Source organism: Monodelphis domestica, chromosome 3 (genome assembly GCF_027887165.1).
Source record: "Monodelphis domestica isolate mMonDom1 chromosome 3, mMonDom1.pri, whole genome shotgun sequence".
Lineage (NCBI taxonomy): Eukaryota > Metazoa > Chordata > Mammalia > Didelphimorphia > Didelphidae > Monodelphis > Monodelphis domestica.
The window spans coordinates 376703217-376722667 of record NC_077229.1 but is presented as its reverse complement, the minus strand read 5'-3'; the positions used below and the strand labels follow the sequence as shown (position 1 = coordinate 376722667).

Sequence of the window (19451 nt, the reverse complement as noted above, 5' to 3'; positions counted from 1 at the left end):
TAAAGGATTCCCTTTCACAAGTGTAAACTCAGAATGGACAAGGAGAACAAAGAATTCCCTTTTACAACAGGAATCATAGACCTAAAAAAAAGAAGTCAACAATAAACTCTATGGTCCCAGATGTTTTTACTCAAATATACAGAGTATGAATAGCAAGGAAGCTGAACTAACAACCTAATGGAAGAAGGAAAGTTTAACACTAACCTCACAGATATCACTGAGAATCATTAGGATGGAACTCATGATTAGAGTATGATCTTTTTCGAAAAGAAATAAGATAAGCAAAACTGTGTATTATTAAGGGCAGCATTGGGTATTAAGAAGTTAACAAGCATTTTAGATGATTCCCAGGGGGAAAAAAAAAAAGAATTAAAACCAGGCACTGTAATTCTATAAGGGAATTTTTTAGCCTATACAAGAACAAAGGAAAACTCTTGAGAACAAAATTTTAAAGACCCAAAGAAAAACTTCCTATGAGAAGGAAGGAAGAGTTGTCTGAGGAGACTGGTAAATATATTGAGAACTTACTATCCAACTTGGATTCTTAATAGATGTGTAGTAAATAAGAAGCAGCTCAGAGGAATGCTATTCATACAAGTTTACCTATACACACACAAACATACACACACGTAATTAGGTTGCATGTTATATTTATTTTTAAAGTTTTATTGATACCATTTACTACAATCATTTTCTGAAATATATCATGCCACTTTGAATCCTCTTCTGTAATGAAGAAAAACAGCTAAGAAAAATAATCCAAAAAGTGTGATGGTTACAGCTCATTCCATACCTGTAGTTCCTTTCTTGGGAGGAGGGAAGTCTGTTTCATCATCTATTCCTCCAGTACCCAAAATGTTCATTATAATTAAATCACAATTCAAATATCTTTTAGTGCTATATTTTTCTAACTATCACCTATGTCAATCTTTTGGTTCTGCTTATTTTACTCTGTATCATTTCATACACATCTTCCCCATGATTTTTTTATTTTTCAGATTATCTCTCTTACACTACCATTGTATTCTATTACATTCATATACTGCAGTTTGTTCAGCTATTTACCCAATCAAAGGGCACCCACTTTATTTACAAGTTCTTGAGATACATGAGAGTTTATTCTATTTTTTGTCAAGTGATTTGGATAGAGAAATTTTCTTATTTCAAAGTGCCAAAAATCTGGGGAGAATAACTAGTGAACAGATTGAAAAAGAACTTGATGGACTAGATCATTGAGCTGAGATGAAATTTAAGTGATTGTTTTGAAATACAATCAACTTTACATGCATAAGATAGAAGGTACACGATTTTTTCAATAGTTTATCTTTAAATTTTTCAATATGAATCAACAATGTGATATGTTAGCCAATAAAATAATCTCTCTATGCTCTATTATTAGAGCTTTAGTGTTGAAGAGTAAGTAACTAGTGATCCTTTGTACCCTGGACTCATCAGACTCTAAATAGAGTACCTTTTTTTTTCATTTTGAGCAACTACGTTACAATTTCCTAAGGAGTCTGATAACTATCTTCCAAGTATTTGAAGGACTGTCACAATAGAAGTATTAAACTTATTTTTTATAACTTTGTCTCAAAAGTCAGAACCATTAAGTGACAAGTAGAAATTGCAAAGAGTCAAATGTAAGTTATTTAGCTATCTGGTTCTGAACCCTAATACCTATACAGTAGCCTAGTACTTAGGTCCATGTGAATATTAAATCCCCATAAAAAGTCTCATAGATTCAGACTCACACTAGCTATAATTATGAAAAGTAGATCATTGGTTCTAGCCCAATTCAGTGAGAATTCTAATAATGTGACCACTTAACTGGATTCATTATTCACATTAATCAGATCCTAGCTACATAACAAAAAACTGTTTTATTTTTGTTTTCAGAAAAGTATATTTTTTCTGAAATTAAAAGAGTTGAAGTCCTTCAGCAAAGAGCCATTGCTGCAAATGAGCATTCCTTTTAGTACTTAACAAATAGGATTTTCCTTTAGCCTTTTGCCTGACAAATCTGTCTTATACATGGTAAACATTTAAATGTTCCTTAACTCAATTGAATTGATTTGAATTGAACTGGTCTCAGTATCCTGCTGATCCTATTTGAAGTAAAGAGAAATGAGCAAAACATTTCAATGAGAATATTTTTCTTTAAATTTGACTAGCTAGAACCTAGGGTACAGGGACATCTCAAGAAAGAATGTCTAGATTCGAACTGGAACTTGAAACAGATATGATTGGAAAATCTTACAGTTTTTAATGTATACATGACATTGCTATTTGTATTACTTCCATATGTATGAATTTGGCTGACATATGAACAATCTGTCATAGCATACTTATTTATAAGGAAGATACAACACTCTCAAAAGCCGTTCCCTAGTGTGAACCTTGATTGTGACTATTCCTTGAGGCTACCAGTCAGCAAAATGCTATTTATCTTTCAGTCAAACCATTGATAGCCTTTTTTCCCTTGTCTTTTCTGCTGACCTTTCCCATGGACTGAAGCATATACTTCATTGTTGCAAAGGCAAATAGAAAAGGGCAGCTAAATTAGTCTCAAGTTTCAGCACTGGATTATATCCATGTAATTGTTCATGAAAATTAAAATAGTGTTAATGTTATTAAAGTAAATTTTTTTTCATTTGGTACTTTATAGCTTTCTTTAAAATATCTTAAATTTGAAAACTCTTTTGATAGGGTTAAAGTGAAGCTTAAAATTCTTCCTAGCTATCAACTAGCAGGATACGGTCAATTTATTATTAAAAAAAAATTTTAAGTCTTTGTTATTAATCACAGATGTCTCAGACTGGGGAATAGGGACTGGGAATAGAAAGAAATCTCTCTTCCTCCAATGGTTTCAGAGTTTTTTGTGTACTTTCTCTGAAACCTTATCCTTCAGGGCCGAAGGGCAGGGATCCCTGATGCTTGTCCTTTTTTCCCATTCTTTTCCTCTTTTTCTTTCTTTTTATAGCAAAATCCTAGCGTGATGGACCATTTTAATTTAAAAGAGTGTGAATTTTAATTGAAGCTCTTGAGACTTCAAATAGATCGGCAGTTTGGAATAAAATTACTCATTTGCACACCTGGGTAATTTCTTTTTTAGAAATGAGGGTGACATTTTGAGGTATATTTTGCTATTCATATGGGATATAACCTCAGATTATTAATCAGAATGGTGATTTAGGGGAGGTGATTGAATAGTGACTCAAACTCAAGCATCCTGCTCATCAGGAAATTCCACCAATTTTTGAAGTGAGTCTAAATTGTGCCTTTCCTCTTTCTGTTTCTCAAAGGCAGTGCAATACTGATAGTTGATCTTTTGATACACCTTAAAAACATACCCAGAGGAAGTCAGGCTGCAGAACCATATTTTAAAGTACCAATCGGTACATTTAAAGTAGAAAGCATGAAAATTGAGTTAATATCTATAATTGTGATCTCTTAACTAGTGGCTGAGTCTTGTGTGAGCATTCTTAATGGACTTAGCATCTTAAAAAACAGTATCTTATAATACAGATGAGCTTACAGGACTCTCAGAATAATCAAGAATAAAACCCAGGTTGTGTGCCCGACCTTTAAACCCCACTTCCTAATTCCTGTTACCTTCAAAGGAGTGCCATTTTAGAAGAACCAAACTCAACATGGTTTAAAAAAAAGTTGGAAGGGAGTTATACCCTTGTCACATATTTAATCCTGAGTTTTCTCTTTCATTTTAAGTGAAAAAATGTTTCCATCTTAAATGGAACTATTTTAATTGATCCAAATCTGAAAATATTTTAATTGGCATCTTGTTTTCTAGCTTGTAAACATCTTTGTCATATGAATGCTAGGCTCCTATGCAATATCTTGTATCAGCTTGGTGAATTAAATTGCCTAGGAGTCAGCTAGATAGCTCAATGGATAGAGTGTTGGGCCTAAAGTCAGAGAGACCTGAGTTCAGAAACTCACTAGCTGTGTAACCCTAGGCAAGTCACTTAATTGTTATTTGCCTTAATCTACTGAAGAAGGAAATAGCAAATCATGTCATTATCTTTGCCAAGGAAACACCAAGAACAATATTGTGGTCCACAGGGTCACAAAGAGTTGGATGTGACTGAATGACTGAATAACAGGGAATAGCACTGTTTTAGGGGTGATCAAGGGCCAAACTGTGGCATGTTGGACTGAGAACTGATAAAAGAAATGTTTGCTTCTTATGCAGAACTGTTTTCATTCCAAGTTCTGTACTCTCCCCAATTCCCCCATGTTTTTCTTTTTCATCTAACAATGAATTTTTCTTAAAGAAAGAAAATTTAGGGAATAATTTTAACTCATAATCTCTTACCCCAACTTAGCATCTTTCTTAACCATAAATACCCAATAAAACTCCATATGTAGTGCCACGTGGGAACCAAAACAACAAATTCTATTTCCTTTAGCATTGCAGTGTTCCAGCATCACATACATTCAACCTACAGCTCCAATTAGCCACTGGCCTTGACCCATGGTACCATTTCTAGTAATGTGATGGAATATTTAAGACCATGAATCTGTTTACTATTCCTGACCTGCCAGATAAAGAGGAAATTCTCATGAACACTCCTCCTGAAGTGCAGTGAACAAAAGTCTACACAGCTGAGCAGGAATGGGTACAAGTTCTTTAAGTTAGAGCACCCTTCCCCAACAAGGCTGGACTCAAGACTGCCAGGAGGATTTCTCTTGTCCTTCATTCTGCATTGCACAGACTTCCAAACTGACTGAAGAATGATATAAATGCTTTTGGAATTAGGGATGATAATTATGGGTCCTTCTAAAGAAGCAGACCTACAATTCACTCTTTGATCCAAATAAACTCCCTATCCCTCTCTCGGGCTGTAGATTTCGGCTCAGGAAAATGGTTTTGGTGCCCATGTTGCATGGGGGTCACATGGAGTCAACTTTATCTCTTCCCTAGAAGTTCTACAAAGTTCTTTGACATACTCTCCTCCCAATGACAAAGGATCATGTGAATTTAATTAATGGCACATTGAAATAGCATATTTGCCATTGATTTCAAACCTCATTGAGTATGTGATTACTATTGTTAATGTTTTATAAACTCTGTAAACATTCATCATTAGTACAACTAGCTTTTTGATTACTTAAATCAAGGCATTTAATGTAGAAAATTGGGATGGCCTCCCTTAAGATCCTGTTCTAAAAACCTCTTTATGCCATGGAGGTAACCCAGGGTTCCTCAAAATAAGCCAACAGAGCCTAAGAAAAGGGCATTGAACAGGCATTTATTAAGCACCTCTTTTGTGCAGTCACTGTGCTAAATGCTTTATATTTATTTTGTCATTTGAACCTCAGCAATCCTCCAAGGTAAGAATTCTTATTATCATCTAAACATATATTTGTATGTATAATTTACAAATTATTATTTATGTTTAATTTCATACATTATTAATATATAGTAATGTTATTATTTAGAAATGGGAGATAATAATGGCTCTTCATATTATTATTGCGAGGATTAAATAACTTGGCACAGTGCCTGGCAAATAGTGGGTGCTATGTAATGTTAGCTATTTTCATATTTAACATAATATTAAATCTTCAATATCATTACATGATCTATAAATGACTCAACTTCTTTACTCACAAGTCTTCAGTGGTTCCTTACTGACTCTAGTATAAAATATACTTAGCCCAACATTAAAAACTTTACACAATTGGTTACTTTCCATTCATTTCCTATTTCTCCCTATTTAAAGTGTCTTTATTCCTACCAAAGTATACTTCTTGCTTCCTAGACAAAATAATCTCCTACCTCCATGATTTGTGCAGTCTGGCCTCCATGTGTGGAATGTACTCTTTCCTCATTTCCTAGGGTCATTATCTTCCTTAAATCACAGCTTAGGTGCCATACAAAACCTTTCCTGATTTTCCCTCATCCCCAACTGTTAGTATTCTCTACTTCTTGAAATCATTTTGCATTTCTAATTCATTTTTTGTTCTTGAAATAGAACCTGTTCTATTTCTGCCCTGATGTCAACAGCACCTGACACAACTGTACCTTTACACATAGTAACTGTTTATATTATTTGTTGAAATATTTAGTGATACAGAATTCAGGTGATTAAATACATTCAGGAATAAATGTGTAAATAACAATTCTTTTGATGTGTTGCAATTGTAGCTAACTTGTGTTTACTTCGCTCCCAGTTCTGTTGAAACCCAGCTCAATTGTCATCTCCTTCATGAAACTTTCCTTATCTTTTCTCCTTATTAAAAAAGATGGAATCCTTCCTGCCTTTAAATATATATGTAACATTTCACTTTTTAAATATTTTTCACATTTCCTGGTGTGATTATTTTAAATTTTCTTTGCTACTAGATTATAAACTCCTTGAGCCTAGGAACTTTGTTTAATTTTCCCACCCCTACCCCTAGTACCTAGAAGCATTCTTCTTACCTAGTCATCTCTATAAATACTGTTTGAATGAATTAATTAATGAGTGATCAATTTAGTATTTAGAACATTGAAATACTTTTTTTCTCCTACTGCCATTTCAATTGTCATCACATTTGAAAAAAACAAATCTTTAGATGTTGAGATATATTGTAATATCTAACTGTTTTCTGCTTAATGATACAAAGGAGTTAACTCAACTAAACATGGCTTGTATCTTGAATTTTCTGGATTCGAGTTATTCCTGTTCATAGAATCACTAATAACACAGAAAACTAAAAATGAACTCTGGGTGAATTGTTAATGGAGCCTGGGGGGGGAGAGGGGGAGCTAGATTTTAAGCTTAATGGTGATCATCCTCAAAATACATCATCTGTTTATAGAAAATTATACCCTTTGCTGATGAATGCTTCACTACCTGACACTTCACAGATTGGGCAAAAAGGAGAACCCTTGTCTAGTCCCTGTGTCTGGAATGCTGGTGGGAAAGTGCTGTTGGTTCTATGTACATGTAATCACAAGATTGGGAAGGGATTAACTCTCTTGTTTTTCATTGAAGACCATAAAGGCCTCTAGTGCAGCAGAGGTAAATACGTCTAATCCAAGTATTGGTGTAAAGGACTACTTTCAAAGGCCTTTAAATATTTCTACTTATTCTTTCTCAACACATAGAAAAGATTAAAGAGGAAATATAATTATTTTATTCTACTTTGCTGGCCCAGACCTAGAAAGCAAAATATTTTATTTTATTTGAACTGTGGCTAAAACCTTAGTCTATGAGTTTGTGGGAAAAGCCATTTGAGCTTTTAATTTTCAAATCATAAAGTACCATCATAGAAACACGCACAAAGTTTGAGGTGTCAGCTAAATTTTGGTCACTTTTTTGTTGAAAAATTATTAGACTATGGACTTAACAGGAAATAATTAGCTTTTGAAATTTGATGAAAATATTTTCTGTGATATGATTTTCTGTTATTTAGGACAAAAGAATTTCTTGCTTTCACAGGAGGCTTTCTTGGGTTTCAGAAGATTTTTTATACATTTCTACCTGCTCTGCCATGGATTAAAACAAAGATAGTGTGGTTCAGAGGAAAGATCAGTGTCTCCAAATTTGGAAGACCTGGGTTCAAGTGCCATCTCTGGCATTTTCTTCATGCACATCCTTAGAAAGTTCTTTAACTTCCATGGACCTCAGTTTCTTTTTTTTTTTTAAACCCTTACCTTCCGTCTTGGAGTCAATACTGTGTATTGGCTCCAAGGCAGAAGAGTGGTAAGGGTAGGCAATGGGGGTCAAGTGACTTGTCCAGGGTCACACAAATGGGAAGTGTCTGAGGCCAGATTTGAACCTAGGACCTCCCATCTCTAGGCCTGGCTCTCAATCCACTGAGCTACCCAGCTGCCCCCCGACCTCAGTTTCTTTATCTGTAAATGTACTAAGTAGCCTCTGCTATGATGCTGTATTGCATGTGTTGAACTTCATCATATTCTTCTTGAGGTGTTTTACAGATTAGTTTAATCATAACAGAGAGTTAATAAAGTCAAGCTATTTAGTTTCCCTTTGTTTCCTAGACACTGGCAACATGCTTAATTGTTTAATAACCTTGTAAATTCTGTGGTCACAAAAGAAACTGGATCTAATAGATGTAAATCAAACCCTGCTCTACAGAGTACTATTGTTGCTCACCATACTGATGGTGAGTCAGTTGGCTAATAATATATCATCTTCAACCAGAACAGACTAGACTAGGTACCTCCTTCAGCATTTGTGATAGCATTTTATATTTTTCAAGATTTTCTCTTTCATGTGTTGGCAAAGGAAACTGGGCATAAATAAATGTACTGTGATATCCTTGTGACTCTCATTTTTCATTATCAATTGAGTACCTATTCTTTATCATTCATATTTTTAAGTTAAGAACAAAAGCAAGTTCCTAAGAATTCTTAAGTTGTGTGAAAGTAGCATCTTGTTGGGACTTAATATATTTTCTTCTCAAATCATATTTGCTTTGAACTTTTTTCTTTCTTTTCAAGACTATACTGTGGAGCACAGTGATCTTCTGGACATTCCATTTAAACCACAACTTCTTCCTTTGCCCTTTCAGACTCTCTCTCTGTCTCAAGTAATGATGCCAGCCCTCCTGCTTCAGTCACATCACTGCAGCCCCATATGATTGGGGCACAGAGTTCTCCAGGTCCCAAGCGTCCAGGTAATACCCTGAGGAAGTGGCTCACCAGCCCTGTGAGGCGTCTCAGCAGTGGAAAGGCAGATGGGCATGTGAAAAAGCTTGCCCACAAGCACAAGAAGAGCAGAGAAGTGCGTAAGAGTGCAGACGCCGGCTCTCAGAAGGACTCTGATGACAGTGCTGCCACTCCACAGGATGAGACGATAGAAGAGGTTAGTATCTTCCTTTGAGCTACAGATCAGAACTAAGATTTACCTTAGGAAAATCAAAAGGCCTTGTATCCTTGGGTTTTTACTTTAAGTTGGAGATGTCTGCCTCATGATTAAATTAATTTGATTCTCTTCCCCCATACAGAGTAGTGCCAAATCATCCCTTCCCTTACGTTCCTACTGGCCTCTGTGGTGTGGACAAGGAGGGCAGTGGCTGTCAGAGCACTTGCTGCCATTTCAGCCTGTTCACCACCATTGACATGGTTTTTGCTGATAATGAGAGGCTTGTCCTAGTGACAGCTGCCATGTCTAGCTTAGTCATAATCCTAAATATTGGTGTGTTGCAGGCCGTTCTGTCCAAGACCCTCTCCACAATTAGCTCACAGACAGGGCTGGAAAGTGCTACTCAAGCTTGCAAAAAGTTTGGCATTCCATCAGTTTATCATTTTTCCAGGTTCCCTATAGCACTACCAGATACAGAATTTTCAGAGAAAGTACTGGATTTTGTTTGTTTTGTTTTAGATTTTAATAGGAAGGATGCATGGACTATTTTCTTCTTCCTGTTTTTTTTCTTCAATTTCTATGCTATCCTATGGAGAGAAGTATCAAATCAGTTTTCGGAGCTAGCCCAACAGCAAACACTACATTCCCCTCCTTGAGAGACAAACATACTTAATTAAGTCAGGAGATTTTTCACTTCCCTTCCTCCTGAAAATCAGGAAACTCCACAGGAAAGAACAGTTAATACCTATTTAATCTGGCCCTGCCATCCTCAGCATTGGGGGCATCAGTATTCCCTGCCTTGGGAAATCTCATTGTCATGGACAAAAGGATAATAACTATTGTATGTGTTTTCCCAAATCCCTCATAAGCTTTAATGAAGAGGAAAGGATATAAGGGATGTGTCATTTAATTTCTCTTGCACATATGTACTTTTGCTAAAGATTTTTCCCATGTGTAATTATACCTTTGATTTGGATAGTTTGTGTTTCTCTACACGCATTTGTCTTATAAATTCACTTACCAATTATATCTGCTTAGTAGCCTCTAAAGTCCTAATTTTGCCAAGTTTAAGACAATGATAAAGACTGAGATTCATAATTTATATTTTCAATACATAATCTTAACTTTTCTTCCCTCTCTAGCCAGTATCATTATTTCCATGAAATTTTAGCCTAACAAGGTTGATCCTTGAACTTTTCTTATTTCTGGTGTTAAGTGAATAATTCCCTTCAAAAGAGATCTTTTAAGTTGCAATTGCTTTATTCGGTAGTTTTGCTTAATAGATCTTTTATGGAAATATATTATTAGTAACCAGGAGCAGAATAATAGAGGTTATGGGACAGGATTTGACTGATATAATCAAACAAGATGTACATTAAAAAGAGAAAGAACTAGAGCCCACTTGATGACTTCTTCCCTCTTCTAAGATGGTAAACAAGACACAAAATGTATGAATTGAAGGAAGAGGACAAAAAGTTACTGCTAATGTCAAGTAACTATCTTTCTTCTGGATTTCTGCTTTACTCTTCCTATGTGGCCTTTAGGCATTCATCAGAGATTAACTGATGATGACAACAGTGGCCCAGGAGGTCATAAAGGCTTTTCCTATTTTCTTGCAGAGAGGTCGCAACGAGGGGCTCAGCAGTGGCACGCTCTCCAAGTCCTCCTCTTCAGGAATGCAGAGCTGTGGAGAAGAAGAAGGGGAAGAGGGTGCAGACTCAGTTCCTCTTCCACCACCAATGGCAATTCAGCAGCACAGCCTCCTTCAGCCAGACTCCCAGGATGATAAGGTAAAAGGATATGGAAGGGTACTTCCCTGGGAGCCAGGTTAGGACTGTCACACCTGAGCAGGGGTTAGTCTTACTTTATAGAGGGATTATTTGTTGGGCCTTTGTAAAATCAATAAAACAGACAAAATATTGGGGGAGTGCATGAAAGAAATCTATGAAAATTGCAGCTACTACAGACATGCATAGTTTGTTTTCTACATTAGAGAGGTAGACATAGAATATATAAATATATACCTACAAAAAGTAGGGATTGTGTGTGTGTGCATGTGCGTGTGTACAGATTTGAAAGAAGAAACTGGTTTAATGGTTCAAATACATTATCTGTTTCTCAAGCTACAAGTTCAGATGCTTGCCTCATGATTAAATTAATTTAATTTTCTTCTATATATAGTAGTATTTCTTCCCTTATATTTCTACTGGTTGTCTGCTTAGAAAGCTAGGCTATTGAAGTATGGACAAATTGAGGACTTTCAGAGGTTTTTGATTTACTAATTTTAGGTCATTTTTTCAGGTTAATGAATGTAGTCTTTGACAAAATAAAGTGCAGTTTTTTATGAAAGTTGCAAAACAGCAGATAATTCAGTCTAGAAAAATATGCATTTCCCCATTTTGTTTGCACTCTCTCCAAGACATTGGGTACTGCTATGTATAGATTTTTATTTTCAAAATGAAATTGTGGTGCTCTTGTTTAATTGGTTTTTTCCCACATGCCAAAAGTCATTAATCTGTGAAAACAACATGCTATTCCCAAATGTTCATTTTGAGAGATTATTATAGGAGTACATAAATGTTCCTAAAATTCCTAGCCTTTACCTTGAATGAATTTGGGGAAATATTATCCAAATAGACTTATTTTTCAAATACTCTACTATATATAGCCCAGTTATGAAGCCCTAAAACAAACATACCGAAATGGAAATTTGATAAATAACAATTTGAATGTCCTTTCTCACTTGATTCCCCATTTGCTGCTTAAAATTTTCAAGTGTTGAAAACTGTAGAATGAAGTCACTACTGGTGATTTTCCCCCCCAGTGGGTTGCAGGGGAGGGAGTGGTGGCACTGACTAACATTTCTGAGTGAAGCAGATGTTTTCAACAGTTGTTTTTTTTTCTCTTTCTTTTCTGTCCTTTCCCCCCAATGATCATGATCATCACCAAAGTAGTCAGTTGCTGGATTGCCACATCTTTTGTTGTACTGTGCCTAGATCAATTTCCTGCATGTTTGCTGAACTAAGATCTATCCCAATCCAGTCACTGACAACTATATCTTCAGGGAATTATTGCCAAGGCCAAATTGAGCCAATATAATCTAAATTCAAACCCTTTTAGCCACATTTCTTTGGGGATTCTCTTTCTCCCACATGCCTCTCCCCCCCCCCCACTTTTTTTTTTAATCTAGTACAAGTTAGGAGAGCCACACTTCTTAGGAAAAATAAAAACATTGTAAGTTAAAAAATTTAGTTTGGGTTTGATTCCTTTGACTTTTTTGTGCATGTCTTGAGTGTGTGCAATCACACACATATCTGTGTGTTGAGTGAAAAAGAAGGGGGAGAAACCGAGGCAAGACACCATGTAGCCATTTTAGTACACATAACTAAACGTGAAATTGGGCCCATGCTGTCTCTCTGTCTGCCTCCAGGCTAAGTAATTGTCCTCATTAATGTTATAAGTAACTTCTATTTTAAAAGGAGAAAAATATCTATTTAAATTTCTGTGGTTTTCTAAACAACAAATAGTTGCCAGGCAGTATTATCTTAATAGAATTAATGAGATCATTTTTTTCTCCATTTAAAACATCATTATTCTTCTCCTTTGTAGAATCATTTATTGGTTATTATATTTCATTGAGTGAAGTTGATAAGACCTTATTTTTTTTTTAAATAAAAGTATAGTGATGTTTCTAGACAGCTAGTTTATTACCATGTGACTAATTTTTTGTTTTGTTCTGTTTTCTCTTTTTTTGTAAACTCTCACCGCAGCACTATGTTGATTTGTGTTCTGTGTCTGCTTTGGCTCAATTTCCTTACCTTTCCATTTGAAATTATTTTCCTTCCTTCATTCCGTATTCCTCTTTCATTAGAAAAATCAACTTTTATTGCCCAAAGCGCATGTTTTGATTTATATATTTTAAAGCATCATTGTAAATGTACAAACTTGTGTGTGTCCATTTTGTCCAGGAACATAATGTCAGGACAGCTTTACCTCTGTTGCATGCATCTGTGCTGTCCTTAATATGAAGCGAGGTTCATATTATATACCCTTTTCTAGTTTCCAGTTATTGAATGATACAAGTAATCTGCAAACCCATCATGTTTGCTAATTACTGAAACGGAACTTAATGGCCCCTTACCCAGACTCCTTTGCTGTCAACTCCTTTTACCCTCAGTTCTAGCCATAAATTGGCACCTTATTTATAGCTTGTGAGGCCAGAGATCTTCTGTACTCTGCAATACTCACTGGGGAAAATGGATGGCACAGAAAATGGTGAGCTTGTTCCCCCCTCTCTTCCCAGTCTGGTCAGTGTGCCCCAGCCCCTTTTCTTCCTTGTATTTATTTATTTATTTTGAAGAATTACAGTAAATGCACTTTGTGGTCATTTTTCTTTTTCTGGTTTTTCAAGGACTTGCACATTAGAATGTTTTTAAGTCTCTATTATATTAACTTATCAGGTATTGTACATTTTTCCTTTTATATGTTATGTAGGAATTATTTGAGAAAGTTAGACTAAGCCTATTCCCATACCCAATCACTTGTTTGAAAATCATTATGAATTTAGATTGTCCATTTAAAACAGAGATGGTCTGCTTTCCACATGTATCCCAGATCAGCATTCACTTAATATTTCATGTCTGAATATTGTAAATTGGAAAGGATGATTTTAAATAAATAAAAAAAGACTAAAACTCATGGATTTTCTGTCTGGAATTACTTAAAAAGAGATGTTTGCAGAAGGAATTATTGTGTGTTGAGTGACTAAACTAGAAGCATTTCCTCCCTCCCCTTCCCTCTTTTTTCCCCCTTACATTTTTCCACAGACATCATCACGGCTGTTGGTCCGTCCCACTAGCTCCGAAACACCCAGCGCAGCAGAGCTCGTCAGTGCCATTGAAGAGCTTGTGAAAAGTAAAATGGTAAGTCTGGCTATGAGGTTCCCAGCAGAGCAAACATGTCTCATCATGAAGGAATGCATCCAAATTTAGATCACTTCTTATTTGGCACATTTCTTCACCAGGAAATGCATCCATAATTTGACAGCCCTTTGAGCAAGCCCCATAACAATTTGAAAAGATGCTGTGCTATGTTGCTTGGGAGCCATGTGCCACCATCCCCAACTCCCTCAAACAGTTTTATGATTTCCTTATCTGTTAAAGATCATTTCTCATTTCCACTGTTAAAGCCTTTCCTTTCTGACTTGATTTAAATCAATTGACATCTTAGTATTTCTTTAGTTTTCCTACCTAGAAATTATTAGTCACTTAGCAAACAATTTATAGGGTACCTCCTTTGTACAGGCACAGTGGCCAGAGAAGAATGCCAGGCCTGGAATGAAAAAGATCAGAAATCATCTGAGACACTTACTGGCTGTCACTTGGGCATGTCACTTAACCTCTATGGTCCTCAGTTTCCTCATCTCTAGAACAGAGATAATTTTTAGCTCTTCCCAGAGTCGTTGTGAGGATCGAATGAAATAATAATTGTAAAACACCTCACATTCTGCCTGGCACATAGCACTATATCAAGAGATAACTATTATATTTCTTTTAAAATGTTCTTCCTGGATACTTATTTATAGCTGAATCACCTGTTTTGAAAAGTACATAGGAAGACTAGTATAGACATCTATCTTATTTCAAATACATTTAGGTGATTGTAAAAACAAAATACATTAATCTGAGCAATACAGACAAAAAAATAAAATAAAGATCAAATTAGTTATGCTTAATTCATACATATCCATTTCTCACTTCCTAGACTTTATTATAGAATTATAAGGGACAATATCAAAGCCAAGACAGCAAAGAGTAAACTAAAAACCATTTATGTCATGGTCTAGTTGGAAGAGTTTTTTATCATATACTTCTAGGATATCTAAGTGACTCAGTGGATAGAGACAAGATCTAGAGATAGGACATCCTAGGTTAAAATCTGGCCTCAGACATTTTGTAACTATATGACCCTCAGCAAGTCACTTAATCCCCATTGCCTAGCTCTTGCCACTCTTCTATCTTAGAACTGATAGTAAGACAGAAGGTGAGGGTTTAAAATAATTTTTTTATTTATGCATGTTCTTCAAACCAACATCTTTTTCAAATAGTTGCCCCTGCACAAGATGGGAAAGAATTTGTAAATTATCTAATTAAGGGAAGTTCAGTTCCTGATCCAACTGTCATTTATTGGGTGTGGCCTTTAATTTGAAGCAGAAATAAGAATTAAGTCAAATCAATAAACTTTCCTTTGTGCAACGTTATTTTGTGCAAGTGACTATGCTGGGAGTTGGGGTTACAAAACCAAATGATCCTTTCCCTTAAGGAACTTGTACTCTGTTTATTGTATTCAGTCTCTACACAGATTAGTATAGCCACAAGCATAGGGAGTGATGTGGGCTAGGGAGGAACCAAAATGTTCTATGAAAATTTGAGAAAGGGAAGAACACTAACAATGAGTTGGCTAAATTTTCCAGGTCAGCAGTTAACAAAAGTGGGCTTCTTGCAGAGATGAATCAGCCTGGAGGATATTTTTCTTCTTCAAAGAGGGAAATAGTGATTTCCAAGATCTGTTACGGTCCTCTTCCTAAAACACTGAAAATGACACATGAATGCTGATGTTCAATTTCTAAAGCCCACACTTGAGAAAGTTAGTTTTAGTTTTATTATTGAGTTCCTTGCCATTACATTTTATCCAAAAAATTTTTTCCACACTTTCATAAGCTGTCTTATTTTACTGAATAAATCAAAGTATTTAGTTCTACATCACTCAGAAATTTACTCCACTGATTAAGATATCTGTACCATTTCAGAAAGGACTAGGCTGAATTTAACTCTGGTGCTATATGTAAAGAAAGGGCAAATTGAATTCCATTCTCTCATTATATGTTTAATATGAAGTGATTTCAAAACCATTAAGTACTTTGGGAATAGTAATTCATAATCAGTTATGTGATTACTAGAATCATTCTTATCTATTCATTTAAGGAAATCACCTGAGATTCTAGATGTATCAACACTGCCACTTCTATTTAATGTACATAAATATGTTAAAATAGCATTTTTAAAAAATTTTCTTTAATCCTGACCTTTCTCTAATTCTGGCAGACCTTAAATTTTACTGTATCATTCTCTCCCTTTAAGGTGCTCTGGCTGGTTGACAACCTTAGTTTTCCCCCTAAAAGCAGTGGTTTGGACTAAATTATTTTTAAGATCTTTTCAATTTAGAAAATCCTATGATCCTAATAAAGTTATTTTCCTCTCTTTTAGCATGATAGAATTAATTTCAATCTTTTATTTAAGTCATTTCCAATAATCTTTCAGTTTTCTGAGAACTTTAAACAATATGGCAAGAATCATCTCTATTTAGACAATACTCTCTTCTGCTTTCTTCTCCAAGACAGTTTCGTTTGTATTCTGACCTCATTTTTGAAACATGGACCAAATGTGGCTTAATTCCAAACAATAGTCCCTGTGGCAGGTTTTAATAAATGAAAACTTCCATTGGCAGGTGACTCATCCTAATGTTCCATATCCTATGGGTCTGAATCATTGCTGTATGTATTCCCCCGTGGTGGGCTTCTCACCACAGATCGCGAATCACCCTTGTTCATTTTCTTCTGGTTCATCTCCTAAGAGGTCATTTCCAGGGTGGCCACATCTTTTTGTCTGTGTAGGCTGAATGGTATGTCCTATAAAATGCTGCCTATTATTTCATTGGGGTGTGGTTCAGTTCCTAAATAGCTAATGTTCAAGAAAACCAAAACTCTAAACTCAGCAGCCAAGATTCACATTATATGGCAGTTTGTCCCAGGAAACTCATGATAGAGATGGAAAAAATATTAGATTCTAGTGCAACTTCTTCATTTTAAGAAAAGGAAACTGAAATACAGAGAGGACACCAAAAAAAAAAAAGCTAGTAATAGTAAATAACAGGCCAGAGTTCAAATAAGTTTCTAAGTTCAGTGGTCTTTGTATCACATATCATCATCATTGTCCTCATTTGGTGATTTGCAAAGTGCCTAGAAGTAGTCTCTCATTTGATCTTCATAGCAGCCCTGGGAGGTAAGTACTGTTATTCTCTTTATTTTGTAGATAAGGAAATTGAGACAGAGAAGTTAGATGACTTACCCAGGGTCACCCAGCTAGTAGTTGTCTAAGGCTGGGTTTGAATTCAGGTCTTCCTGCTTCCAAAGACAGTTCTCTATCCCCCTGTGTCCTGATATTGTTACATCTCTGGTGTTCCCAGCCTCCACGTTGTTGCCGAGCCCCCAGAATGAGAGTAGATGCTCTGTAGCCCCAGGACACTGCCTCTCCCCCTTATCTGCCCTCTCGCTTCTTTTGTCCCTACCACACTCTTTCCCCCCCCCTTCCCCCCCAGCTCTAAGACATGCACCATTACTTGTTATCTATCATCCTCACTACTGGGATAATCTTCTAAGTATCATCCCCACCTCCCTAGGCCACATCTTCTCTCCAGAAAGGTTTCCAGTGACTACCAGTTCACACAGCCTTGTCTCATTGTTCCTTTCTACTGTAGCTTACCTCTGCCCCAACTGCTACCTTGGTGTCCTCTCTGTCTCTCTGTCTGTCACTCTCTCTCATTCTCTCTCTATCTCTCTGTCTCCTCTCTGTCTCTCTCTCAGTCTCCCTCTCCCTCTGTCTCTCTCTATCTCTCTCTCTCCCTCTCTCCCTCTCTGTCTCTCTGTCTCTCTCTCTGCCTCTCTCAGTCTCCCTCTCCCTCTGTCTCTGTCTCTGTCTCTCTCTCTCTCTCCCTCTCTCTCCCTCCCTCTCTGTCTCTGTCTGTCTCTGTCTCTGTCTCTGTCTCTCTCTGTCTCTCTATCTCTCTCTCCCTCTTTCTCTGTCTCTGTCTCTCTCTCTCCCCCCCTCTCTGTCTCTGTCTGTCTCTTTCTCTGTCTCTGTCTCTGTCTCTGTCTCTCTCTGTCTCTCTCTCTCTCTCTCATACACACATACACACTGTTTTCCTGCCTCCGCAGCCTTTGCTTCTTCTCCTGTTCCCTGCGCCTGCGGGGTCCTTCCCTCCCAAAAGTCTTCACTCCAAGGTCTGTGGAATTTGTATCCATGACTTCTAGCTCAGCTTAAACATCCTTTTTCAAGAAACTTTCTCTGTTCTCCCCAGGCATTAATTTCTCTTTTCTGACCTTCTACCCTGTTATTACTGCTTCCCACGCACTTAACCTGCTATTCCTTCCTGTTCTAGACAGAGCTCCATGTTACATCCACTGCCAATCTGTAATTTCCCGAAACCAGAGCGTCTTGTCCTTGGCTCTCTCCCAGGAGCACCTAGAGCAGTGTTCTCCCCCGCAGTGTGGGCCCTCTGCCTTCTCAGGGGGAGACGGCCTGGCCACCTTAGAAATGGCCCCGTGTCGCATAGCTAGTTGGAACCTGGGGCAGGATTTAAAACCAGCTCTTTCCAATTTTAAATCAAGGACCCTCTCCGTGACGGCAGGCCGTGTCTATGCACGCGTAGGCCTAGACGAAGCATACAAAGCAGACACGGGTTGTTGTGAGATCGATCAGCTGCGATAGACTTAGTGACTCTCAACCATACAAGGATACAGGATGCTTCTGAGGGACTTGTGACAATGCTCCCCACCTCCAGAGAAAGAAGTGTTGGGAGTCAGAATGCAGAGGAAAACATAGGATTTATCACTTGTTTATTTGGGTAGATGATTTGGAGTTTTGGTTTTATAAGATTATTCACTTACAAAAATGAATAATATGGAAATACATTTTCTGTGATAATACATATATAATCCAGGGGGGTGAAATAAAACAAGTCATTGCTAGAGGGAAAGGAATTAGAAGGTTGGGGAACCAAGAAAGGTTTCTCAGCGTTCCAAGAGCAGATGAAATAACAGCCTTCCGGGCCTGGGGGACTAGCCATAGAAAAATGTCTGTGAAGGTGAAATAGCTCAGTACTGTGCAGGTGCTGCTAAATGACACTCATCATTAATAAGATGGCCTTGTATATAGGAAATCCCAGGTTGAAGTTTCAAGGAGTTCATGACTCATTGAACACCAAACAGTTGCATTTAGTAACTAAATTTGTTCCAGGTTTGCTATTTTTCTGAGGCCAGCACCAAAAGGGATCTTAAAATCCATTTGGGAACTCGGTAGCGCCCTCCCAACCAGGCTTCATTCTCTCCTTGGTAAATAGACACAGCAGGATAGTCTCAGAAGAGTGCCTATATGTGAAATAAGCCTTCTTTTGGGGGGGGGGGGAAGTTAAGTCATACAGTTTCTATTATCACTGACTTTTTTTTTCTTCTGATCAAATCTTCTCTCATGACAGGAAACTCCTCATTCCCATCTCCTGCCACCATCTCTATTCAGACTGTCCCCCCTCAGGGCCTTTCATTAGCATGAGTAGATTCAGTGACTGTCTCCAGTGGAGTCACTCCAGCTTTCTTTCTCTTTATTTGGGGGAAAGTCTGGCACTTTTGCCAGCTCGTTCTTTTTCCTTCCAAGTGGACACTCATATGCTGAACTTCAGCTGTTTCTCCACAAATCCAGATAGCCTAAAAAGACCAAAAATTCTTCCATTCATTGTCCCAGGCTTTAGTAGTTGTCCTCTCAAAGAACTCTTAAAATCTGG

At 37.0% G+C, this 19451-nt stretch overlaps 1 protein-coding gene and 1 long non-coding RNA gene across 10 annotated transcripts in view; one reads left to right on the top strand and one right to left on the bottom strand.

Moving 5' to 3' along the window:
* Positions 1-19451, top strand: part of TRIO (trio Rho guanine nucleotide exchange factor) — a 539234-nt gene that overhangs the window by 480753 nt on the left and 39030 nt on the right. For 5 of the 9 annotated variants that reach the window (XM_056824283.1, XM_056824286.1, XM_056824285.1 and 2 more), the window contains 3 exons: positions 8545-8837; positions 10457-10627; positions 13664-13759. In XM_056824283.1, coding sequence (XP_056680261.1) covers positions 8545-8837; positions 10457-10627; positions 13664-13759 — 560 coding nt within the window. Of the gene's footprint in view, positions 1-8544; positions 8838-10456; positions 10628-12607; positions 13536-13663; positions 13760-19451 lie in introns of those variants that run through there. The other 4 variants (XM_056824289.1, XM_056824288.1, XM_056824291.1 and 1 more) reach the window with 1 other exon arrangement.
* On the bottom strand, positions 10076-13741 carry LOC130458471 (uncharacterized). Its single transcript, XR_008917794.1, has 2 exons — positions 13652-13741; positions 10076-10521 (listed from the first exon to the last, which is right to left on the bottom strand). It is a non-coding gene; the product is annotated as an uncharacterized LOC130458471 (long non-coding RNA).